At 36.7% G+C, this 24,494-nt stretch overlaps 2 protein-coding genes and 1 long non-coding RNA gene across 4 annotated transcripts; 1 reads left to right on the top strand and 2 right to left on the bottom strand.

The window, feature by feature from the left end:
- Positions 1-10,054: 10,054 nt before the first annotated feature.
- Positions 10,055-10,590, bottom strand: LOC147927072 (uncharacterized). The gene is made up of 2 exons (XR_015582368.1): positions 10,485-10,590; positions 10,055-10,341 (listed from the first exon to the last, which is right to left on the bottom strand). It is a non-coding gene; the product is annotated as an uncharacterized LOC147927072 (long non-coding RNA).
- A 5,791-nt stretch (positions 10,591-16,381) lies between these two features.
- Positions 16,382-19,467, top strand: LOC104747307 (proline iminopeptidase). Its single transcript, XM_087486650.1, has 11 exons — positions 16,382-16,678; positions 17,011-17,207; positions 17,294-17,392; positions 17,466-17,576; positions 17,664-17,726; positions 17,933-18,026; positions 18,214-18,311; positions 18,444-18,545; positions 18,640-18,753; positions 19,023-19,097; positions 19,186-19,467. Exons 1-11 carry the CDS (start codon positions 16,552-16,554, stop codon positions 19,276-19,278), a joined length of 1,173 nt encoding a protein of 390 aa, XP_087342776.1. The 5' UTR covers positions 16,382-16,551; the 3' UTR covers positions 19,279-19,467.
- Positions 19,468-19,599: 132 nt separating this feature from the next.
- Positions 19,600-24,158, bottom strand: LOC104747306 (putative protein S-acyltransferase 23). Of its 2 annotated transcripts, none has more exons than XM_010468923.2 (13): positions 23,754-24,158; positions 23,498-23,638; positions 23,221-23,333; positions 22,729-22,808; positions 22,262-22,425; positions 21,453-21,591; positions 21,263-21,362; positions 21,027-21,084; positions 20,670-20,744; positions 20,485-20,583; positions 20,266-20,344; positions 20,039-20,187; positions 19,600-19,952 (listed from the first exon to the last, which is right to left on the bottom strand). In XM_010468923.2, the coding sequence occupies exons 1-13, from the start codon at positions 23,988-23,990 to the stop codon at positions 19,776-19,778; spliced, it is 1,611 nt and encodes a 536-aa protein (XP_010467225.1). In that variant the 5' UTR covers positions 23,991-24,158; the 3' UTR covers positions 19,600-19,775. The 2 variants fall into 2 exon arrangements, with proteins under 2 accessions (XP_010467225.1, XP_087342775.1); XM_087486649.1 differs by having other exon boundaries at positions 22,288-22,425; positions 23,754-24,016.
- Positions 24,159-24,494: the final 336 nt, after the last annotated feature.

Below are 24,494 nucleotides of genomic sequence, written 5' to 3'. Positions count from 1 at the left end.
AGCCTGCAGCGGGTTTGCAGGCAGGTGTGCAGCCGGGGGCCGAGGTAGTGGATGCTCAGTACGTTCGGATGATGGAGCAGCTGCGGCATGTGGGAGCAGGGTATTTCTCAGGAAGTACCGATCCGAGTGTAGCGGATGAGTGGAGAGAGCGGATGGAGGATATTTTCCTTTCGCTTAGGTGTCCCGACCGGTACAGGGTGGATCTGGCAGTGTTTTACTTGTCAGGAGATGCTCGCGTGTGGTGGAGGTCGGTGACAGCACGGAGGGTGCAGAGGGGTATGTCTTCGGGAGATTTTGTGGGGGAGTTTAACTCCAAGTATTTTCCTCAGGAGGCTCTTGATCGTATGGAGGCACGGTTCTTGGGTCTGACTCAGGGGAACCGTACAGTGCGGGAGCTGGATGCAGAGTTCAGTCGGCTTGTAGGGTATGCAGGCAGGGCATGGGAGCCAGAGGCGGCTCAGGTGCGGAGGTTTTTGTTGGCTCTGCGGGATGATTTGAGGACTCGGTGTAGAGTGAGGAGTTATGCTACGAGAGCGGAGTTGGTTGAGGTTGCAGCTGGGATAGAGGATGATTTGAGGTCACAGGTGGTTGTGGTCGGTTCTTCAGTGCAGCCACAGCAGTCTCAGCAGTCTCAGCCGTCTTCTGTTCCTAGCAAGGGCGGCAAGCCTGCGCAAGGGCAGAAGCGGAAGTTTGATGCTATGCAGAGGTCGAGTAACGGGGGTGCGAGATGCTTTGGGTGTGGTAGTAGGGACCACAAGGTGACTAGCTGTCCACAGAGAGGTGAGCAGCGGGCAGTGACAGAGCATCGGGCGGTGACGGAGCCGCGGACCGATACTCGAGTGTGTTACTACTGCAGAGAGACGGGGCATATCAAGCCTCGTTGTCCCAAGTTGCAGCAGAGGGCAGTAGCAGTGTTGCAGGCTGTAGCTCAGCCAGGGGTGCAGCAGGGTGTGCAGCACGGTGTGCAGCCGGTGGGTTGGATTGAGCCGACGACTCAGGTGTACTCGACCCAAGAGCCCGGTGGCACTAGTGCAGGAGCGATCACAGGTATAATTTCTGAGATTCGAACTTAGTCAATTCAATAGTTCAGATTATATTTGTTTTTGCTTGTGGTCAAGTGTTAGGTTCTCAACACATGAGATTTGTGTAGGGACCTTGTTGGTGGGCGGGTTTAAGTCCCATGTTATGTTTGATTCTGGAGCTTCTCATAGCTTCATTACTCCGGAGTGTGCCGTGAGTGCGGGGATCAGAGGGGATTCTGGAGAGCGTTCAGGAGTTGTCAGAGTTGCTGGAGGCAAGTTTCTGAGGGTTATTGGACGAGCTGGAGGAGTTGATATTCAGATCGCAGGAGAGTCGTGGCCAGCGGATTTGCTTATCAGTCCAGTGGAGTTGTATGACGTCATTCTTGGTATGGATTGGTTGCATCGGTATAAGGTGCATTTGGATTGCTATCGGGGTAGAGTGGAGTTTGAGCGTCCAGGAGGGAAGTTGGTTTTTCAGGGTATTAGACCGACTTCGGGGAGTCTCGTGATCTCAGCCGTTCAGGCAGGGAAGATGATCGAGAAGGGCCGTGAGGCTTATCTGGTTACTATATCTATGCCAGAGTCAGTGGGGAAGTCTACGGTTAGCGGTATTCCGGTTGTGGAGGACTTTGAGGATGTGTTCCAGTCATTGCAGGGATTACCACCATCTCGGTCGGATCCTTTTACCATTGAGCTGGAACCGGGGACGATGCCGTTATCCAAGGCTCCTTACAGGATGGCTCCAGCAGAGATGGCAGAGCTGAAGAAGCAGCTGGAGGATTTGTTGGGCAAGGGTTTTATCCGTCCTAGTTGTTCACCGTGGGGAGCTCCGGTGTTGTTTGTTAAGAAGAAGGATGGGAGTTTTCGGTTGTGTATTGACTACCGGGGTTTGAACCGAGTTACTGTGAAGAACAAGTACCCTCTCCCGAGGATTGATGAGTTGTTGGATCAGTTGAGGGGTGCTACTTGGTTCTCCAAGATCGACTTGGCTTCAGGTTATCATCAGATCCCTATTCATGAGACAGATGTGAGGAAGACAGCCTTCAGGACGAGATATGGGCACTATGAGTTTGTGGTGATGCCATTTGGGTTGACAAACGCGCCAGCTGCGTTTATGAGATTGATGAACAGCGTGTTCCAGGAGTTTCTGGACGTGTCAGTCATCATTTTCATCGACGATATCCTGGTATATTCTAAGAGTCCTGAGGAGCATGCAGTACATCTGAGAGCAGTGTTGGAGAAGCTGCGGGAGCAGAAGTTGTTTGCTAAGCTGAGTAAGTGCAGTTTCTGGCAGCGTGAGATGGGGTTCTTGGGTCATATTGTTTCAGCTGAGGGAGTTTCAGTGGATCCAGAGAAGATTCAGTCCATCAGGGAGTGGCCGAGGCCGCAGAGTGCCACTGAGATTCGGAGTTTCCTGGGGTTAGCAGGTTACTACAGGAGGTTTGTTCGGGGTTTTGCGAGTATGGCTCAGCCGATGACTAAGCTTACAGGGAAGGATGTCCCGTTTGTGTGGTCACCAGAGTGTGAGGCAAGTTTTGCAAGTCTCAAGCAGATGTTGACTACCACGCCGGTGTTAGCATTGCCTGAGCAGGACGAGCCTTATGTTGTGTATACAGATGCTTCTAGAGTGGGGTTGGGTTGTGTACTTATGCAGCAGGGGAAGGTTATAGCTTATGCTTCGCGGCAGTTGCGGAAGCATGAAGCTAATTACCCTACTCATGATTTGGAGATGGCAGCAGTGATCTTTGCTCTTAAGATTTGGAGATCCTATCTGTATGGTGGGAAGGTACAGGTATTTACAGATCACAAGAGTCTGAAGTATATTTTTACTCAGCCTGAGCTGAATTTGAGGCAGAGGCGTTGGATGGAGTTAGTAGCGGATTATGATTTGGACATAGCTTACCATCCTGGTAAAGCTAATCTGGTTGCAGATGCCTTGAGTCGGAAGCGGGTGGCTTCGGCTCAGGAGCAGGATATGGAGGTGTTGGTAGGTGAGATTAGTGCATTGAGTTTGTGTGCTATCTCACAAGAACCTTTGGGTTTGGAGGCAGTTGATAGAGCAGATTTGTTGAGCAGAGTGAGGTTAGCTCAGGAGAGTGATGAGGGGCTGGTGAATGCCTCTAAGGCTGCGGGTGCAGAGTATCAGGTTTCTGCTAATGGTACTATCCTTGTGCATGGTCGGATCTGTGTGCCCAAGGGTGAGGATTTGAGGCAGGAGATACTGAGAGAGGCTCATTCGAGCAAGTTCTCTATTCATCCAGGAGCGACCAAGATGTACCGTGATCTCAAGCGGTATTATCACTGGGTCGGGATGAAGAAGGACGTAGCTGACTGGGTGGCGAAGTGTGATACTTGCCAGCTGGTGAAGGCGGAGCATCAGGTTCCTGGTGGTTTGTTACAGAGTTTACCCATTCCAGAGTGGAAGTGGGATTTGATCACGATGGACTTCGTGGTAGGTTTACTGGTGTCGAGGACGTTTGATGCTATTTGGGTCATTGTGGACCGTTTGACTAAGTCTGCACATTTTCTGGCCATCAAGAAAACTGATGGAGCAGCGGTTTTGGCCAAGAAGTATGTGAGGGAGATAGTCAGATTGCATGGTGTGCCTGTTAGTATTGTGTCTGATAGAGATTCCAAGTTCACTTCGGTGTTCTGGAGGGCGTTTCAGGCAGAGTTGGGCACGAAAGTGCATATGAGTACAGCCTACCATCCTCAGACGGACGGTCAGTCAGAGAGGACGATCCAGATTTTGGAGGATTTATTTAGGATGTGTGTGCTGGATTGGGGTGGTCATTGGGCAGATCACTTGAGTTTGGTGGAGTTTGCTTATAACAACAGCTACCAGGCTAGTATTGGGATGGCTCCTTATGAGGCCCTGTATGGGAGGCCGTGTCGTACACCTTTATGTTGGACTCAGGTGGGGGAGAGGAGCATATTTGGTGCAGATTTTGTTCAGGAGACCTCGGAGAAGATTCGGGTTTTGAGGCTGAACATGAAGGAGGCTCAGAATCGGCAGAAGAGCTATGCTGATAAGAGGAGAAAGGATCTTGAGTTTCAGGTTGGTGATAGAGTGTACCTCAAGATGGCCATGTTGCGGGGTCCGAACAGGTCTTTGACAGAGACTAAGTTGAGTCCGAGGTACATGGGTCCGTTCAGAGTGGTTGAGCGGGTGGGACCAGTGGCATATAGGCTGGAGTTGCCTGAGGTTATGCGTGCGTTCCACAAGGTATTTCATGTGTCGATGCTGAGGAAGTGTCTTCATGAGGGTGATCAGTTGTTGGCTAAGATTCCTGAGGATCTTCAGCCTAACATGACTTTGGAGGCGAGACCAGTGAGGGTGCTCGAGAGGAGAGTCAAGGAACTTCGGAAGAAGAAGATTCCTTTGATGAGAGTCCTGTGGGACTGTGACGGAGTAGAGGAGCAGACTTGAGAGCCCGAGGCGAGGATGAAGGCAAGGTTTAAGAAGTGGTTTGAGAAGCAGACCGCTTGAGCTTGTCTAGCCGGGACCGAGTTGTAGTCCGTGGCTGGAGCGGGTACGGAGTATTCCAGCCCATCTCTCTTGATATTTGGTCGCTTAGGGGTGGTTGGTTGTGCGACTAAGTATCAAGATGAGGTGGTGCTCGGGATGCGGGTTGATGGCTCCAGTTGTTGTATTTTTGTTTCCTGATGTATTTTCGTTGAGTTTGTAACGATTATGACATTTTGAGATTAATAAGAAGAGTATTTTTCTTTATGTTTGACTGTTGTTGTCATGGGAAAAAGAGAAATAGCTCGGGTTTCTATTTTTGGAAAGTTACCATAAATAGAAAGTTTCCACAAAAGGAAGGTTTCCATAAATAGGAAGTTTCTAAAATGGGAATGTTTTGTGGAAATGTGAGGTAGACCTAGCCGGGAGATACTCGTTAGCATCAGTATTTGTTTTGCTCTAGGCCGTGTGGGCCCAACTCACGTGATACCGATAGCTCGATTGACTTTGTGGCCAGAGAGTGGGAGTGGTATGTTGCTTCGGATGACGATCCGAGAGCGCGCTTGAGGGTGACGACCCAAGAGCGGGATATGTGAGGCTCCCTGGATACCGTAGCTGTGAGCCGAGGCTCGGCAGTGAGCCGGTATGTCTCGAGGGTTGCGACCCGAGAGCGGGGGGAGTGTGTGTGGGTGACTTCCTGGATGCCGTAGCTTAAGGCGGTTGGCCTGATAGCGAGCCGGCATGATTCGTTGGTTGCGACCACGGACGGGGGAAGCACTGAGTTGTGAGCAGATAGTGTTATGATGCGAGTATATTGGCTAGAGGGAGACCTCGAGGGTCAGTCGGAGGTGTCCGGGCTGTTGCGACAGTGGCACAAGAAACCTTGACTGATGGTGTTTAGTCCGGTCTGGGGACGTGCGGGCCGTGATGACGGTGGCACGGAGGTCCTTGGCAGATGGACGGTATTGCGGGATTCGGGGACGAATCCATATTGGTGGGGGAGAATTGTAACGCCCGCGAACCAATTTGTGTATTTTTGGTGTGGGTGTCGATCGACACCCTTGGTGGCATCGATCGACACCATGTTTCCGGTTTGGTCGGGTTTGATTTAATTGCCGAATTGGTTCGGTTTGGTTTGATTTAAAACCCTAATCGTGTGAAAAAGGGGAAAAACGACCCTAGGTCGTATTATTTGTTTTTACTCGCCGCTGTTGAGAGAAAAAGAAAGGGAGAGAGTTCTTAAGCTTTTGGGAGAAGTTTGGGAGATTACTTGCTGTTCTTGAGAGTTTTGGAGCTGGGAAAGAGTTAGAAGCTTGCTAGGAGTGAGGATTTCGTTCCTACTGTTCAGAATCTTCCTGGAAAGAGGTGAGTGCTTGACCATGGTTGATCTAAGCATGAGATCTCCCTTGTTTTGTGTGATTCCTTGTTATTTGTGGTGTTTGCTTGCTTGGGTACATTGTATTTGTGATTTCTAGTGAATTCCGAGATGATTAGACGTGTTTGGAGTCGATTCTGTGTTGATTGGAATCGGAGTTCGTCGCTGAGTTTCGCGCAGATCGTGACTGCAGAAGAGGCATCGATCGATACCACTTTTGTGGAGCATCGATCGGCACCGTCTCGAGTAGCATCGATCGGCACCATTCCGGCATCGGTCGACACCAGTTCCTGTAGCATCGGTCGACACCGATTGAGCATCGGTCGACACTAGTACCTGCCGAGTCTTATTTTCCTGGTTTGATATGTTGATTGTGTTATTGTTGTTTGTTGACTGGGGAGTCTCATATGCTTGTGTGTATAACCCAGTAGATGGGAGGACGGCCTCACTAAGTATTTATGATAATACTTACGCATCTCAATTGTTGTTTGTGATGTGCAGGTAAAGGCAAAGTGTGATCGTGGAATCAAGGCGATGATGAAGGGGTGTTCTAGAGACTTGATTGATTGTGGTCTAGCTGTTGTTAGGTTGCTAGATTAAGTCAAAGGAACATTGTAGGATGTTAGTTGTTGGTTATCTCTTTATTTGATTGATGTTATTGGTTATTGGATTTGAATGTTGGAATTCTTTTGGTTTAATGGAATTTGTTTTATTTGATTATCCGCGGTTATTGATTGATGTTAGGATGTTAGTGGGTATGGGACCACTAGTAAATTAAGGTATTAAAAAAATAAAAAAACGGGAAGGGTTGTTTCACATATAGTCTCGTCCTATCCCGTCTTGTCCATTTCATACTGCCAAAAATTTTGTGTCCTATAACCGTTCTTTTTGAAATAATTACCTTTTAAACAATATTTATTAAAACATTTTGGTTAAGAAATTCTCAAAATTTTCAAAAGTATACAAAATTCTCAATATACCTGTCTCAAAATAATTCGTTATTGTCATATTTCTTTTTTAATATGAATCTGATAATTGAAAAACTTATAAGATTTATTTTAGGAATATATATATTTTATATTTAAATGTTGAAACTATCCATATCTATAACAAAATAGCTGGTTGAAAAATGTCTAAATAATGTAGGCTAGTCAAAAGAATGATCTTTGATTCCTGATTTTCAGAATATACGAAAACAGTGTGTTTAAATATAAATTAATATTTATTTCCTTAACTACAAAATCTACAAAATCCCATTAAATGCAAATGTGTTTTTAAATTAATTTTCAAATTTTAAAAGTTGAATTATTATTAAAATAGTTAAAAGACATTCACCCATTCGAAAATAAACATCGATAGAATTGGATGCAAAGATAAAAAAAAAAATTATATGGGTCAGTTAGACCAGCTCGTTAATCTGAATTCAAAAAATAGCAAATATATGTGTTTACCTTTTGTAGATTAATTAAATAGTCATGATATCAACAACATTAACATGCAATTATTTACGAAACAATGTCATGTTTTGTAAAGTGAATACTCATAATTAAATAATTAAATTAAAAGTTGAAATTAGATTCCAACTTCCAAGTACCCTACAAAATAATGTGATAATTTGAAAAAGGATCTTTGCTTATTCAAATTAACCAAGTGAGTCAATTAGATTTTAATACTTGGAAGATAATTTGAGATAATTTGAAAAAGATCCTTTTAACTAAATTATTTTGAATAAGCAACTCACTGAAACAATGTCATGTTCTTGATTTGATCCTTTGAATAAGGATGTGCAAAGATAATTTGAATAAGCAAAGATCTAACAAAGCCAAATAAGCCAACTTTTACATAAACTTTTGTTTATTGACTCACTTGGTTGTTAATTTGTTATACGAATATATATATTTATTTGCTTACGATAGATACATGAATTAAAATTTAATAAGTTAATTTGTTACTACAGACAAATATTATTAATACCCAAGAGATAATAGGGGACAAATATTATTAGTGTTTATAGAACAAATGCACACACACTAAGCAGGAAGAAGATAAATTTATTGATAAATTTGCTTAATAAATAGTTGACTAAATTTGATATATGATTGGAATGACCAAATTTTTGGCAGAAGCAACATCAAAGGCATCCGTCGCAATTACTATCGGGGGAACATTTGGTGTGACAAAGGTTGAAATAGTTATCTTCGCTCACGACTCACCTTAAATTTTTGGCTCCTCAACTCACACATCCCTGCTTCCACAGTGACAGCATACCTTAAAAATCATATAAACCATAATAATTTATTTTTTTTATATATTATTATAATTAGCAAAAACCTTGTCGACGTTGTTGACGTTTTTTGTTGTTGTGGTCTTCATCTTTATCACCTCTCGGTATATTAGGCTTTTTCATGAATTTTGTCTGCTTATGTTCAAGAGAAATACAAAGAAATAATAAGAAAAATATAACCTAAACAAAAAAAACTACCAACATAGTTTTAAATAGGAAATGAAACTTAACTACGTTTATGCTTTTTGTTGTCACCTCGTTTGCAATCTTTTTTAAAATGTTGGGTTGCTTAGTTAGTTTGTACTTGCTAAATAAAATACTAAAACCACATGCATTCATATAAGATATCATTAGAGTTATGAAAACATGTTTCTGTCTAACTATGAAAACATTTGTATATATATGTTTCGATAATTGAAACCGAACCTTTCTAACTCATGGTGTTGGATATTATAATATGGTTGGACCTCGACAGCAACTATTTACCATTTACCAAGTTACCTGCACACACACAATAACATATTATTAAAGATAATCCGGACAATGTAAAAGCATGATTATGTGCTAATGGTTGAATGTCATAACATACAATAAAAAAAAACTGATCTTACTCACCATTTTTTCACATTTGCATATAAGATCAACATCTGTAAATTGCTAATATGATATAAGTGGAGTAGGAAGTAAATTGCGAATGTGAGCCGGTGATGGAAGAGTCAGGAATAGGAGGGTATATATAGATTTTAAATAAGGGGTAGGTTTTCTAATTTTTTTCAATAATTTGCACACACATTTAATCCAGTTTTTCAAATTTGGAACTGCTACCAAGTTAAGCGGGATTATGAAAATATATTTTGATAGGTAATTAATGAATTGATTGAATGCAAAGCTATACTACAACAGATTTCTCGAAATTTTAGAGGCATATGAAATCGAATATATATACCATTATAATTTGAGTAAATAGTCAACGTATATATATTGTTAGTTAAAGAATATCTTACGTATATGGAATGAAATCACTCATACAAATCAATCATGAAAATAGGAAACGAATTTAATTTGAATAACAAATAAAAGAAAAATCTTATTTACTTTAAAACGTTAAAATATAGAAATGAAAAATGGGATAGTATGGAAATATTAGTAACAACTTACTAAAAAATGCTTGAATCTGTTATGCGTGAAATTTCAGGAAGATATCTAAATATGAATGATAAAACAACTAATCACGGAATCAGTTATATTCGGGATTTTGAAATTATATACATTCCTATATTTTTGTAAGAAACTCAGATATCAAGATCAAATTTAAAGGTAATATTATGGGAATATGGTAATTTAAATAATTTAAATTATATTTGGAAGCATACATGGAAACTATAATATTCATGTTTTGGAAGCATATATGGCAAGTGCTATATTTGATCTGTGTAATCCGCTTATTTGTGGAAATAAGATTTCCTCACTAATTCTCAAAAAAATTGTAGTGGGATAACTATTGGAAACAACAAAAATTGTAGCTAAGGTGCATCGAACTTGGCACCTTCCGGAATATTTGAGCTTCATTGGACCAATATGCTATTAGAATTTTCTCAGCAAAATACACAATGTATTGGTTTTATTTATTATTTAGACGTGAAAAAGCCATTTTAAAAGATCCGACCCGGGATCCGCGTGTTTATCCGTTTAGGATATGAACAAAATTTCGTTTTTACCCTTAATGAAGATATATTATTTGGTTATAGCTTCAATGGCATACTCTTGTAATTTCTTACAAAACGAAGGTTTAGTCCATAAACTGTGTTTCAAAATAATAGTAGGGATTTTGTCAAATTACAATTTTTATATGTTTTATTTTGTGTGTTCTTAATTTCTAAGATCATGAGATATTGTATTTCCACATATCACCACATAAAAGTTCTTATTTCCTTTAACAAATAATGTCTATTAGAAGTATACATGCAATTTTTTCATTATAATTTCAATCGTCGTGGTGGAGATTCTCCACCGTTACAACTTTTATGTCCTTGAATACAAGGATGTTCAGAAGAACTGACATCTATCGGACCCATATCATTTTTTCCAAAAATACAAGTATTGAATCTTATGTCACAATACGCTTCATAACATTGACAAAGCTTCATGCAATCTTCATTCGTTAAACAATGATATTTGACCGCAATATTTTGCCCTTCAAACATACAAAAAAAATACAACGAAATGATCTTAAAAAAAATAAAGTTAAGATAGAAGTAAATTAACTTAATTTTGATATGTAAAATTCTTTTGGTTTGTTTTAAAATGATATTATATATGTACGGTATGTATACTTACAAAAGACAGCGAGTAGAAGAGAAACCAATAGCAGAAGTTTGAAAGAAATGTTTTTCATTATGTAAGTAAATTTTTGTTATGTTTTTTTTTTTTTTTTTTGCTTTCAATAGTGAATTTGGTTGTTGCATTTTATATCTTTTTGTAGTCAAATCTAGGTGATGGTTTGATCACAAATTCTTAAAGATTTTGTTAGTATATTTATCAAAATGTTAAAAGTTTTATTATTTCTAGATTTGACTTATTGGATATGGGTACTATTACCAAAAATGGGAATGTAGTGAAATTTTAATTAATACTAGAATTTCAATAGTAAAGGTAGTAGTATTACCCTGTTGTGCACCACTGGTTTTTATATTCTTTCTCATAATAGATATTATCCCGCAAGATGTTGTCCTCTAAAACCTCTGTTTCTCATATTTACAAAACATTGGCTATTTTGAGGAAAACATTATAGACTATACTACGATAAAATAGTTTTAAAAGATAACATAGAATTTTCATATAAGAAAAGTTAGTGATGAGGTCTATAAAAATTCATTTAAGAGAAACACTAATCATATATTAATATATCAGTTATATATATATACTAGGTGATACCCCGTGCTGTAGTACGAGATTATATATTTTGTTATTTACTTCTTTTTTGTAATTTTTATTTTTTGTAATGTAGTTTTTTTTATTTTGACTTATTTTCTTTGTTTATATAGTGTTTATTTGTATATTTGGGGTTATACAGTAAATTGGAAATTCTAATAGAGTAAGTAGTTTGTAGAATGTAGCTTTTCACGGAAACAGACACACCGCAATATTGGATAGTAGTTTTGTAAGAAAATAGACACTCCACAATATCGGTAGTAGTTTTGTAAGAGGATAGACACACCGCAATATCGGATAATAATTTTGTAGGAGGATGGGTTATTCTTTATTTTGGTTTGTCGTCAAAAGATGAGAACTTGGTTGTTAAATTTTAGTGTGAGATATTTCAATGGTTAGGAAACTATTGTATTTATAGTGAGATTATGTATATTTAGGTTATCATTTAGAAGTTAATAGCTTTGATATATCAAATCTCAGCAAAATTATAAAAACTAATTTAATTTATAGTTTGATAAAAATACATGTTTTAACGGGTTTAACTCAAACTTTTTTTATATTTTAAAATTTTTAAGAGTAAAAATATTAACATTACTTAAATATTTTATAGACTTTAAATATATTATAATATTTTAAACTTTCGACAGAGTTCAAATATTTATAATAGTTTAAACATTCTATAAAAATTTAAATATTTATAATATCTTAAACTTTTTAAAAAAACATAAATATATTATAATATGTTTACTTTTTTTTTTTTTTTTTTTTCAACATTTCTGCATTATGGGCCACAACTGGCCGGCCCATTAGCCAAATTCCTACATTCGTAGGAGCCGGGACCTTGGTGCAGTGGCAGAAGGTAAGTCCTTAATGCACAAGGCACCATCACACCCGGGATATGTTTACTTTTTAAAAGTTTAAATATGCTTAAATATAGAACCAAATTAAACTGTTAAATTTGGGTACCTGATAAATCAAGCTTCCTGCTCATTTGCACTCAAAACATATTAGTCATATATTTATAGTAATTATGAACCATATTCCAAAATATTTAGTCGATGTGGGATATACATTACACCTTTTCTGTAAATTAGTTTACAACTTTACATATATATAATTTCTGCGTTTTTTATTCTTTCCATCTATATTAATCATAATTAATTAATATAATTTCGTTAAGGAAATATTAAAAAATCTAAACTAAATGATGATTTGTTTTTATTTAATTGTACTAAGTTGATTTGTTGTTTCCGTAAATATCTCACAATATAAAAGCAAATCAAAGAAGTTTATATATATATACAATTTCATATTTAATGTATTGATTATTTTGGAAGCAAAAAAAGTCACAATCAATAAGTATTAAAGATTTCTCATTATTATTAATGTTCATAATAATTATAGGGATTAAGTATGGTAGTAGTTAATATTTGATATTACTGAAGCCATTAAATACTCAGAAACCAGTTTCCTTATTTATAGGGATTATACCTCTGTTTGGTGACGAGAATAACTATTCTTGAATCAAACAACATACACTATCCGAATAGTATGAACCCTGAAAACAAACGGATCTGCGAGTTTTATATCTTCTATTTTCGGGTTAAACAGGATCTGCGTCCCAACCCGGTGGTAATTTAGTTGTCGATCCAAAGGTATAATCGTCATTTAGATAAATCAAAACTATAGGGTAAGTTAATTAAATTAGGTGATTCTCTAATCATTTTTAATGAAAAACGTACCAAAACAAAGTCATGGTCTAATTTGAGTCTAGTGAGTACTCTTGCTTTAATAGTATAGATATGTATAAATTTACATGTTTATAATGTATGTTAGTAATGGGAATATATATCTACATAGGGATTAAAGAAATCATAATTATATCGAATTTTGTTTATTTTTACTCTGGTTGACTTGAGATAAGGGAACTTATTATAAGGTTTATTAATTATAAAGTATTTAGAGAAATTTTACTGTAATTGGATTTGATACTAAAACCCATCACATCCCTTAACAAAAATTAATATTGTCTATATTAATGTGTCTATATTAATGCCTCAAAGTTTATTAATGCACATAAAATTAAATATAAATCAATATATGAATTAAAATTTTATATATTATATAATACATGTATTGATTTATAAATATGTTTAACTTATATAATTGTGATGAAAATAATTCTATATAGATAAATATTTTATGAAAATATGATTAAGCCATTAAACCACAAAGGTAACACTAGTTTGATTGGAAAAAATCTATACAATTAAAGGAGTATTCATGGACCAACTTTTGGATCATAACTTTGTTTTGGTAGTTTTTAAATAAAATGACTAGTAATCAATAATTATTAATACATTAGTATATCTTGGAATTAAAATTCTCTAACCATTCAAATTAAGTCGGATCCTACACGGGTCATTTAGTACCCGATTAGATAACCCGATTATCTCTTCAAATATATTTATTATGTATTAAATCAACTATAACCTTGCCTAAATCTTAATAGGTTAGACTATTTAATTAAGGAAAACATATACATCAGATTTAAATAAGGAAAACGTTTAAATACATAATAAATCAAATCTGAATTTCTGATTCCTTATAAATATTTTTAAAAAAACGAAAAAGCAAGAAAAGGAAATTACAGTTACTAGTTGTGCATATTTTTCCTCACAGTTTTAGGAACAAATAAATAAATCCAGTTTTATATTAAAAACAATTTTAAGTAAAAATTAAATTAATTAAAAAGGTATTTTAAAATAGTAAAATATACATCTAGCCTTAATAATATAACATTAATTAATATATAAGATATGTAAAATTAATAAAAATCAATTCAAATTTATTTTGATGTATATATAAAATATATCTAAAATCAACTTATTTGTAAATACTCTCTAAAACACAAGATATGCAAGAAATATCTTTAAAAGATCTTATGTAACTAATATATTTTGTAAGCATAAATAAAAATAATATATTTATGAAAATAAACTATTCCATGGATTACATTTGTTATTTAAGAAAAATTATAAAAATTCATTAAAAAAACAAAAAAGAAACAAATATTTCAATTTATATTTCTCTAAAATAAGTATTTAAAACTCTAAAATTCAATATTTACAATTGGTTGACTATATCGTATTACTATATATTTATGCAAAATTGAATATTAATAGGTAGCTTTTTAATTTATTTACTATGAACAAATCTTCTATTGCAGAAGGAAATATGTTATATGTCAAAAATGTGAGAAAAGCACAAAAGTAGTTATGTTCTTACCCAAAATTTTTGGACGATAAAAATTTTCTAATAGTTAATTATTTAAAAGAGAACAGTTATGGGAAATAAAAATTTTACGGATAGAAACGAGATGAAACAGGATGGGATAGGATGGGACGAGATGTATTTGTCATTCGAAAATAGTTACGTGTAGGTTATATACGTGCAATAGTCCAAACTAAAACCAAATTAAAATCTGATATATGGATTTAACACCTTTAAGTATACCGCTATCGCTTAAAGACTGTTAAAACGATCATTGTATATTTGTTACCGTGCAAAGGATTAACAATGTGTCAATGTCTAAACAATATACTTATCTAAATATGTTTTAATTTTTACCATGTAAGTAAATCAATTAAATTACTTAACACTATTTAAAACTTCGAAATCATAAAAACATCTAAACCAAAACATTTTATGCACTCGAAATATATATAAATCAATTACAACATGTGTCATCCCGTGCTGTAGCACGGGGTATCACCTAGTAACATATTATTAAACTAAACAGAACTACTATATACTGAAACAACTCATCCCCTTTTTTTTTTCTTTTTAACATGATCATTTGGCCATATTGGCAATCAGGAGCATATTCAATTAAGAGTGGTTACTGGCTTGTGAGCTCTCTTCCCACAGTACATGTGACTACGCCAGTGGTGTTAAAGAAAACAAATGAGCTACAAGCTAAGGTATGGAGATTAAAAACGGTGCCAAAAATTAAAACGTTTCTGTGGAGGATCAGGATATTGTCATTGGCAGTCTTAGATCGTTTGGCTTCACGAGGTCTAAGTGTGAATTTGCGATGTCAGATTTATGGTTGTCAGGTTGATTTGTGATTTGTGATTTGTGATCTTCTCGCTGCAGATGCGTAATGGCATTGGTGTTGGAATAAGATCACTTTGATCCTCTAGTGCTTGGAGAACTTCTTGACTTCATTTTTTTTTTGACAATCAAACCCCATATATTATGTTATCGGAGATGACTCTCTTCGAGAGAGAGCCAGTTAGGTACCGACGAGCTTACATGGGAAAAACATAAACCTCGTGCTCTTGCACATTTCGCAAGTTTATCGGCACGAATATTATACTCTCGAGAAATATACCTAATACTAAAATTAGCAAATCTATCTCTGAAATGAGTAAAGTCCTTCAATTCTGATGAAAAGGTCGGCCAATCCTCGATATTTGACGTCATCCTTAGGAGATCTGAACAATCCGTAGCAAAAAGAGCTTTATCCAATTCTAGCGATAATAAGCACTCCATAGCCCAAATAAGGGTATCTAACTCTGCATGTAAAGGGTTTAAGCTTCTGCGCAATCCTCTTAGACCATCTCTAATGTATATCTCTATTTTTTTCTCTAAAATAGAGCATTGTTTTCCTCCAATGTATTACTCTATTTTAGAGTTGAAAATAGAGGTAGTGTAAAAAAATAGAGATGAGAATAGAGTTACTCTATATATAGAGCAATCCTATCATTTTCTCTATTTTAGAGGAAAATATAGAGTATGATTGGAGCAAATGTTGCTCTATAATAGAGTTTTTACTCTAAAATAGAGTGGGGTTGGAGATGCCCTTAGTCTCATGTGCAGGATTTTATCACTGATAGACGTAATCCAACCATTCCACTCCTATCCACCTCTGTATCCCAAGATCCGTCTATAAAGCATACAAGAGATTATTGTGGAATTGGGGTCGAAGGTAAACCTGCTTCTACTATCGTTGGTGCTAAATCTCTATTATTTGCTCTTCTCCAAACTTCTTCTTCTTGGATAGCTTTCTCCAATGTATCTTGCGGAGACTCAGAGATATTTTCAAACAATTTCATTTTTTTTGTGTTGAAATCAATTAAGGTGTTAGCACAAATCAAAGAATTTCTCTCATTAGTTAATCTTTGTGTCGATCGCGCTGGCGTACCCGGAATCCATGGTTCAGTCCAGATGCACGTGTTGAACTTCTCGACTTCATTATCAAGTGCTTATTTTGATTTTTGCTTCTATCTTGCTGTTTTGTTTTAGCTTGACTGTGCAATTATGGTCATTTTGTTTTATCAGACTAAAAAAAAAAAACTTTAAATAATAGAAAAAAGTTTACTCTTTCATTTACGTCGTCAACTCAGTATTTTTTCCCTACAAAAAAAAAAAAAAAATCGTCGAAATATATGCAAAACTTGAGATAAATATGAGATTTGGGCTTATCATCCCTCACAGGCACAGTTACTTACTTCCATCGACCTTATCGCCCTCTTGCTTGGGTGTTAATTTTTTTCCACAAAACCATAACAACAATCTCAATCTCCCATTCCCAGGTTTATCTAATCTGCTATCAATTTATTAATCATTCGCATGATCCTTAATCATAGCTCCTAGGGTTTCTCTTAATTATATCGAGTGTTCTGTATGTATCTCTATATAGATTTTGTATGATTTCGTTTAATTTTTTACAGGTTTATTATGCCTTGGAATATATATATATAGGGGGAATTTTGGAGTTTTCTAGTTTCAATTTGATGTTAAAAGTTTCAAACTTTTTGCAACTCAAATTAAAATAAATTGTCAATTAGTAGTAGTAGTAGTAGTAGTAGTAGTAGGTAGCCATCCAGCATCATCTGAATTGAGCTTTCTCTCTTTGATAATTTAGTAAGAAATGGCAAGATTAGTTGTTGCAGTAAGAGTGAGGTGTTGAAGAGTGATTTAATGGAACCTGAAGCAGAGGCTTTGGTGGTGAACAAGTCGAGAACCCTTTATTCTCCCATTGAGCCATACAGCACTGGAAATTTAGAGGTTTCAGATGTTCACACACTCTACTTCGAGCAATCAGGAAAACCCGATGGACACGTACGTCATTTATGTTCTCTCTCTTTGGTCCTTTAGGTTTCTAACTTTTTTGCATTGTAATTGTGAGAATTTACATCTTTTTGCAGCCAGTTGTTTTTCTTCACGGAGGGCCTGGAGGAGGGACATCTCCTAATAATAGGAGATTCTTCGATCCTGAGTTCTACCGGATTATTCTGTTTGACCAGGTTGGTCTCTTTTGGACACTACACTACACTTTTTTTAACTTGTATATATATTCACCCCTAAGTTTTCTTCTAGAGAGGTGCAGGAAAGAGTACCCCACATGCTTGCTTGGAGGAAAACACTACATGGGACCTTGTGAATGACATTGAAAAACTGAGAGAACATTTGAAAATTCCAGAATGGCAGGTAAGGAAGTTTCTCCCAGATATATACTTGTTGTTGTTGTTGTTGGGATGGAACAAATGTGTATCTTAATTTTCTCTGTTTGTGCAGGTTTTTGGTGGATCTTGGGGAAGCACTCTAGCACTTGCATACAGCCAGTCTCACCCTGACAAGGTGCAAATCCTTATGTTTACATTCTTACATCTGAGATATATTATTTCTACTTTGTAGGAATCTAGTTTGCATAATAGATGGAACAAGAACAATAGGTTATTGATTGATTGGATTGTGATCTGAATAGATGGAATTATGAAGTAAGTAGTTTCTTTTGGTATTTTAATCCATAACTTCACAGATATATATTTATTCTTTGGTGCAAGGTTACTGGTTTGGTCCTTAGAGGTATTTTTCTGTTGCGAAAAAAGGAGATTGATTGGTTTTACGAGGGTGGTGCTGCTGCTATATACCCTGATGGTAATTCTCTTTCTTGTATCCCTGCAGTTACTGATTACTATAGTCTGCTTTTATAGACGTTTTTATATAAGCTTTAGTGATATTGGGACTAGAGTTTTATGTGCAAATACAGTAGTAGTAGATTTTGGCTCAAGAGCTTCTATTTTTTCTCTTTTTTCATGAGTGTTTGTTTCTTTTGTTTTTAAAGCTTGGGAGGAGTTCAGAGATCTGATTCCAGAAAATGAGAGAGGTAGCCTTGTGGACGCATATCACAAGAGACTGAACTCTGATGATATGGAAACTCAAGTGAGTCGAGATCTTACAACTGTTACACGAGAAAATGCTTTGAACATTATTATTCTTTTTGGCTGTTGAAGGAAATTGGATTTTTTTAGCCGAAACAGTGTGCGCGGACTAACAAATTTATGCGTCTTATAGTATGCAGCTGCAAGAGCTTGGACCAAATGGGAAATGGCGACTGCTTATCTTCTTCCGAATAATGACAACATTCAAAAGGCAGAAGATGATAAGTTTTCATTGGTTAGTTTCTAAGAGTGTTCCAATCTTATCTTGATTCATTGGTCTTGTAAAATCTTCTAACCGATTTCTTAACTGTTGACACTTTGCTCTGCAGGCGTTTGCAAGGATTGAAAATCACTACTTTGTTAACAAGGGTTTCTTTCCATCGGACTCATACCTGCTAGACAATGTTGATAAAATTCGACATATTAAGACCACCATCGTTCAGGTACATCCTTCATAAAAGAACTGGAATTGTGGATTCCACTGGTTTGGAGATTTGATCCAGTGAGGCCCGAGTTGTGTAAACTATATTTAATGGAAAGGGAAAACACAGGCAACAAGATTATGTGATCCACGGCCTTAGATGTCTCATATTGTTAATGCTGATATGTTTGTGTAGGTTTTAAGAAGCATCAGTTTAACTTGAATTTTGGATATATACTCTTTATATATATTGTGGGATTGAGACTGGGTTTGGATTATTACAATGGACAGGGAAGGTATGACGTATGCTGTCCTATGATGTCTGCTTGGGATCTGCACAAAGCATGGCCAGAGGCAGACCTTAAGGTAAGCTTTAAGTCTTTTCGATGTTTTCTTGAAGATCTTTTCCAAGTTTGTTTTTGCTTGTTGGTGTAACACGACACATGGTCTGCAGATTGTTGCTGATGCTGGGCACTCGGCAAATGAGCCAGGAATAGCAGCGGAACTCGTGGCTGCCAATGAAAAGATGAAAGCACTTATGGGTTGAAGCATATGATGGAATGAAGCTGCTCATTTTGTTCATTTCGTTTGGGACCTATGGTCATATTTTCAAGTTTGTTTCTGAAAGTTAACATTACATTCACATAAGCATGGTCATTCGCAGGGTTTGTTGTGAACATGAACCAAATGTTATTTTCACAGATGTTTTTACCCAAAAGAAAAACGATCTGACACAGCTGCAGTGTTTTAAACCCCGGACCGGGATGATGAAGATTACTTGGAAACTAATCTGGTTTGGTTATAACTTAAAAATTGCGTTGTTAAAAGCCTAACAAAGACGATCCACGATTAAATGGGTTGAGTAGCGTTTTGGTGAAACTGGCGAGTCATAAAGCAGAAAATATTACAGTGTAAGATGTGAAGAAAAGGAGAATAAACTTGCACACCCTTTGCAACATATGAATCAAAGAGGAGATATCTATATACACAGTACACTGAATCAGATGGTTTGCGCATGCAACAATGAGATGAATAGATGTAACTTCAGAGAATTGAAGACGGGGCAACTTCGTCGTCCCTGGTGTAGCCATGAACCAAAAAATCGGTGCAGTTTCTTCGCCAACCGTGGTTATAAGGGTTGTAGAATCTTCCGTCAGGTCCCCGCAAGTAACTGAATCTTTTAGCGTTCCATAATTCATTGGTTGTAATATTGCGAGTTATCTGCAGCAGACAACAATAACTGTTATATAATCATTTGCAGAGGGGGAGGGAGAACCTAATCTTTACTTTAGTTGAGATTTCCTGACCATATAAGCCTGTGAGATTGTCAACGTCATTGTCGCAATGAAAATGAGCAAGTCGAAAAACAGAAACACGGCAGCATCGGAATGTTCAATGACTATATGTTGAATCCATGATTCTCTGGGGTGTATCTGTGGGATACCTCTCCATAATCCTGTACCAGAAACAGATGCTTTATATATAGCAAAATCTAATGGTAGGATTGCTAGGGAGAGTTGTTTCAGTCACATACTTTGAACAGCAGTTGTGCCACCAACGAATGATGTCAAAGCTCCCATGATCACAAAGACTAAGAAGTCGCGTTTATTCTTCTGCGAGATGAATAATTGTATAAAGACACCGTCAAACGAAAAATATGCATAAAAGGGTGTTTTCATGTCCCAAGTGAAAGATTGCCAAATAATTTCCATAACAAAAAGTGAGAGAGATTCGCCATGCAAAGAACTCTTACCTTACCAACACAGTTGGAAATCCAGGGGCAGTGATGGTCAAACTGCTCAACGCAGCGCTTACATGTGGGGCAGTGTTTAGATCGCACTGGTCTAATTATCTGAGGAAAGTTTGATAACTCTGGTCAGAAAAAGAAAAGAAAAAATGTTGGGTTTCACATTAAAAAACGGGTTTCTGAGGAAGAACCTTGCAAGTAGGGCAGAGCTGGGACCAGTTTCCTTTCCATGAGGGGCTGTTGAAATTGATACCAATCAAAGGGTCCTGAAACCATCAGAAGATAATATGTGAAGAAAACTTTTCAGAAGAACACCTTATTACTGTTCGATTGATTTACAATTGGTGTGTGCTTAAATCAGGCATAAATTAGCATGTTTCAGACGAGAGGCTTAAATAACTGCACACTGACACTGGTTTGGTATGTGTATGCATAAACCGAATATAGACTGCATGCCAAACTGCTAAAACAGTTGATCAGATCAACAGTTCACTCAGAATGTTCAGATTTCTCTATACATGGAAACACGAGAAGGAAGTACAACTTACATTAGCACTGTGTTGGCTGTCAGCTTCATTGGTTCTTTTAACGTACCCAGGATCTTTGCTGTACAAAACACGTCTCTCAGAGTCACTACAAAGTAGCTACAGAATCGTATATCTACCTCCTCATTTCTTAATGAAGAAGTTATGTTAAATCTCGCGACCCATTAAATAACAACACCAAACTGAAATACACATGCTCAAAAATTTCAGATAACATTGAAGATAACTAATAAGGATACCTGCTAACACGATAGAAAGTTATCAGTGCGCAAACGCCACATGAAAGACCGAAACATGCCCACAAACCAACCATAGCAGTTATCTTTGGGAGATTAGAAGCTACACATAAATGCAAAATGTCAGGACTAAATAATATAATCCATCAGTAAGATACTCAACACACACTACTTTGTTGTATGGATTACTCACCTGAAATAATGGATGTGCTGAAGAGGACCATAAGAATGACTATTAAGCTAAACAACATAGGGGCATAGCTACTCTCTCCCAATTTTCCACAGAAGATCTTGTCCCAAAAGCTATTATTATGAGTTCGCATTGCCTTCGACTGAAAAATATCAAAAATCGAATTCTCAGGAAATACAAACTATCAAATGGAAACAATTAGAAAATAACAAATTGCCCTTCCAAACAACTTTGAACAACAGTACCACCATTTAACAAGATATCTCTCTTATTGTGAATTCTAAAACCTACTGTGGCCCTAAACAGACAGCCATCATATTGAGAGCACTAAACTGTGATCTAAAACAGACAGTAGAACAAGTTTTATATCACAATGATGCTCCACTATAACTGAAAATCACAGTCAATTAAGTTAAGCATAGTATGGCAATCTGAGTTAAAGCTGCATAAGAAAAAGCAAATATCAGAACGCGGTTCTTCGTTTAAGGCTTATATAGTAACTGTGCACTTATACCATAGGTACATCATATGTTTAATGCTATTGTTATTTCATATTGTTGTAAATACAAAATTACAGAATTTGAAAAGGCTATATTGATTGAAATTTTTTGTAAATAACCTTATCAAGCTATATCTGTCCAACTAATGATAATGGAAATGAAATAAGAGGGAGACTTTTCTACCAAGGAGCAAATTAGCAAGCAAATGCGAGGTTCGTTAATCAAATTTCAAAAACCTTATTCTGAACAATCAAAATGTCTTCCTTTTACGGATGTTAGAAGGGTAGCAAGCAACATTAAACAATTACGTACAAGGAAAAGAGCGAGCTGCCTGTGACCTTTATCAGATGCAAGCTTAAGTGGCGTGGATCCTGTGTTATCTTTCAATGTCAATTCCTCCTTGGTTCCAGCATGAACTAACAGAGAACAAGCCTCAACATTTTCTTTAATTACAGCCCAGTGCAAAGGAGTGCAGCCTGACAAGTAAAGTGACTAGTGTAAGAATTCTGTATCTATGAAAATGGGATAAAATATACATAGGGGCATCAGCATTCTACACTTTTTAGCGAGTCAAAAACAGTCCGGGATTCTATAACTCCCTACATATAGAAATTTACCCGCACTCAAAGCATGGAGTTCAGAAAGTCATATTCATTTTTGCACTTATCTTTACGCATCTTAAGGTAGAGGAAAAAATCCGTTATAAAGCCATTCTTTACTAATTCTAGAGCGGACAAGTAGATACTGTTAAAAGAAAGTATTGAGAGTTAACGATTTGCCTGTGTTGTCTTGTCTGTTTTGACATGCATCCCGAAAGAGAAGTAACCGGACTGTTTCAGTGTATCCATTGTAAGCAGCCCTGAGTCATAGAAACAAGGAAAAAATGAAAGTAGTTCTTAAATTTTCAAATGACAGGTAACAGCGTAGCAAGTGCAAGTAAACAATGATCAGACATACTCAAAATACAATATAAAAAAAGATACATCAAGTCTTTGACATGTTCTATTCTATGAACAGAAAGAATGTGCAAAAATTATTATTTTCCTGTAAGGCTAACATCAAAACACTCAAACTAGATGTTTTCAAGGCAGCCGAAAAATAAATTCCTAACATCTGTGTTGGGCAAGCAGTGAGAAATAACTTTAGAAAACCACTGAGAAGTCAGTGCTAAGGGGAAAAACATCATGTCCAGAACTACTCCATGCATTTAAAATAAACTGAGCAGTGCTAAAGGCAATATAGACACTATAAGCATTCTTCAGTACTCATACCAATGAAGTGGACTCCTCCCTTCGTTATCTAATGCATTATAGTCAGCTGCGTAGTCCACAATAATATGATTCAAGAAAGCTGTCTGTCCATATTGTGCAGCAACATGAACTGCCTGCACAGAAAACATGTTGTAAGATGGTGAATAGCTTCTAATAAACTTTTATTCGTGTTTGGTATGACTGTATGAGCAAACGGAAGTAACTAGAGTGACTCATTCGGCATGACATTACTAAGCACGGAAACAGAAACTTAAGGATGAAAATAAAGAAGATATACCCTGAAACCATTGACATCAGCAGCTTCAATTCGAGCTCCATTTTGCAGTAAAAGGTCTGTAACATCAATGCAACCTTTAACAGCTGCCCAATGCAATGGCGTCTGCTGTATATTATCAGCTGAATTTACATCACCACCGTGCTGCAAATATATCAAAATCACAAATCCATTAGTACTACACTGGAAACACTACAGACCTAGTTCAATCGAGATATTGGTTGAATCCTAGTTCACAGTTGAGCTAAAAACTCGGTACCTCGATGATATATCGAGCAACGTGGAGAGAATTATTGAGCGCAGCCCATTGAAGAGCGTAGTAGCCATTAGCGTCGGGAAGAGAAACAGAAGAGCCATCTTGTTCGACGAAACGCTTAAGTTGATGGAGATCGCCGTAAGCAGAGGCGGAGAAGACGTCGGTGATGGTTGGTGACTCCGTAGGGCTTTGGTGAGAGTTTGAATCTAGAGGCACCACTTCGATCTCCGACGACTCCATTAGTATTGATATTGCTCAACGATCTCAACTTTAGAAATTGAAATGTGACGACTTAAGAAAGAGATGAACGAATCGGGTCGTCGGATCAGAGTGGGTATATCTCGGATCTTGGGTCGTGCATCTTGGATATTGTCAAATAGACTTTGACTATTCCTCAAATTTGTTTTTTTTTTTCTATTCCTCAAACTAACTAATAAGTACTCCATTCACAGTCAAACTACACCTATTAATTAATTACAAAAAATACAATTAATAATATATATTGTAAAAATATCAATATATTTTATTATATAAAGTTGGGTTTTGAAAATTAGTTATTAACAGAATTTTAACACGTGTCAAGTTATTAATCTAACATTTTGACATGTGTAAAAGTTATTTTTTTTTTTTTTTTCCACAAAGATAATCTTTATTTCCTTTATGAAGAGTCAATACAAATGGCTTGCAGTAACCAAATCGGTACAAATTCAGAGTTAGAATAGGAAACATTGTCTACACAACCAA

The sequence above is a fragment of the Camelina sativa genome, chromosome 15, assembly GCF_030686135.1.
Source record: "Camelina sativa cultivar CO46 ecotype springtype chromosome 15, ASM3068613v1".
Classification (NCBI taxonomy): domain Eukaryota; kingdom Viridiplantae; phylum Streptophyta; class Magnoliopsida; order Brassicales; family Brassicaceae; genus Camelina; species Camelina sativa.
The sequence above is the reverse complement of the archived record's forward strand: the minus strand, read 5'-3'. Positions and strand labels throughout refer to the sequence as shown.

Bases quoted from the DNA above. Each gene is read 5' to 3' on its own strand.
- LOC104747306 (XM_010468923.2), bottom strand. From the start codon at position 23,990: ATGGAGTCGTCGGAGATCGAAGTGGTGCCTCTAGATTCAAACTCTCAC. The intron at 20,745-21,026 runs GTAAGTTGTACT...TGATGGTTTCAG, and splicing joins ACAGCCAACACAGTGCTAAT to GACCCTTTGATTGGTATCAA. The intron at 20,584-20,669 runs GTTCTTCCTCAG...AACTTTCCTCAG, and splicing joins AGCTCTGCCCTACTTGCAAG to ATAATTAGACCAGTGCGATC.
- LOC104747307 (XM_087486650.1), top strand. From the start codon at position 16,552: ATGAGATTTGGGCTTATCATCCCTCACAGGCACAGTTACTTACTTCCA. The intron at 17,577-17,663 runs GTAAGGAAGTTT...CTGTTTGTGCAG, and splicing joins TGAAAATTCCAGAATGGCAG to GTTTTTGGTGGATCTTGGGG. The intron at 19,098-19,185 runs GTAAGCTTTAAG...CATGGTCTGCAG, and splicing joins GGCCAGAGGCAGACCTTAAG to ATTGTTGCTGATGCTGGGCA.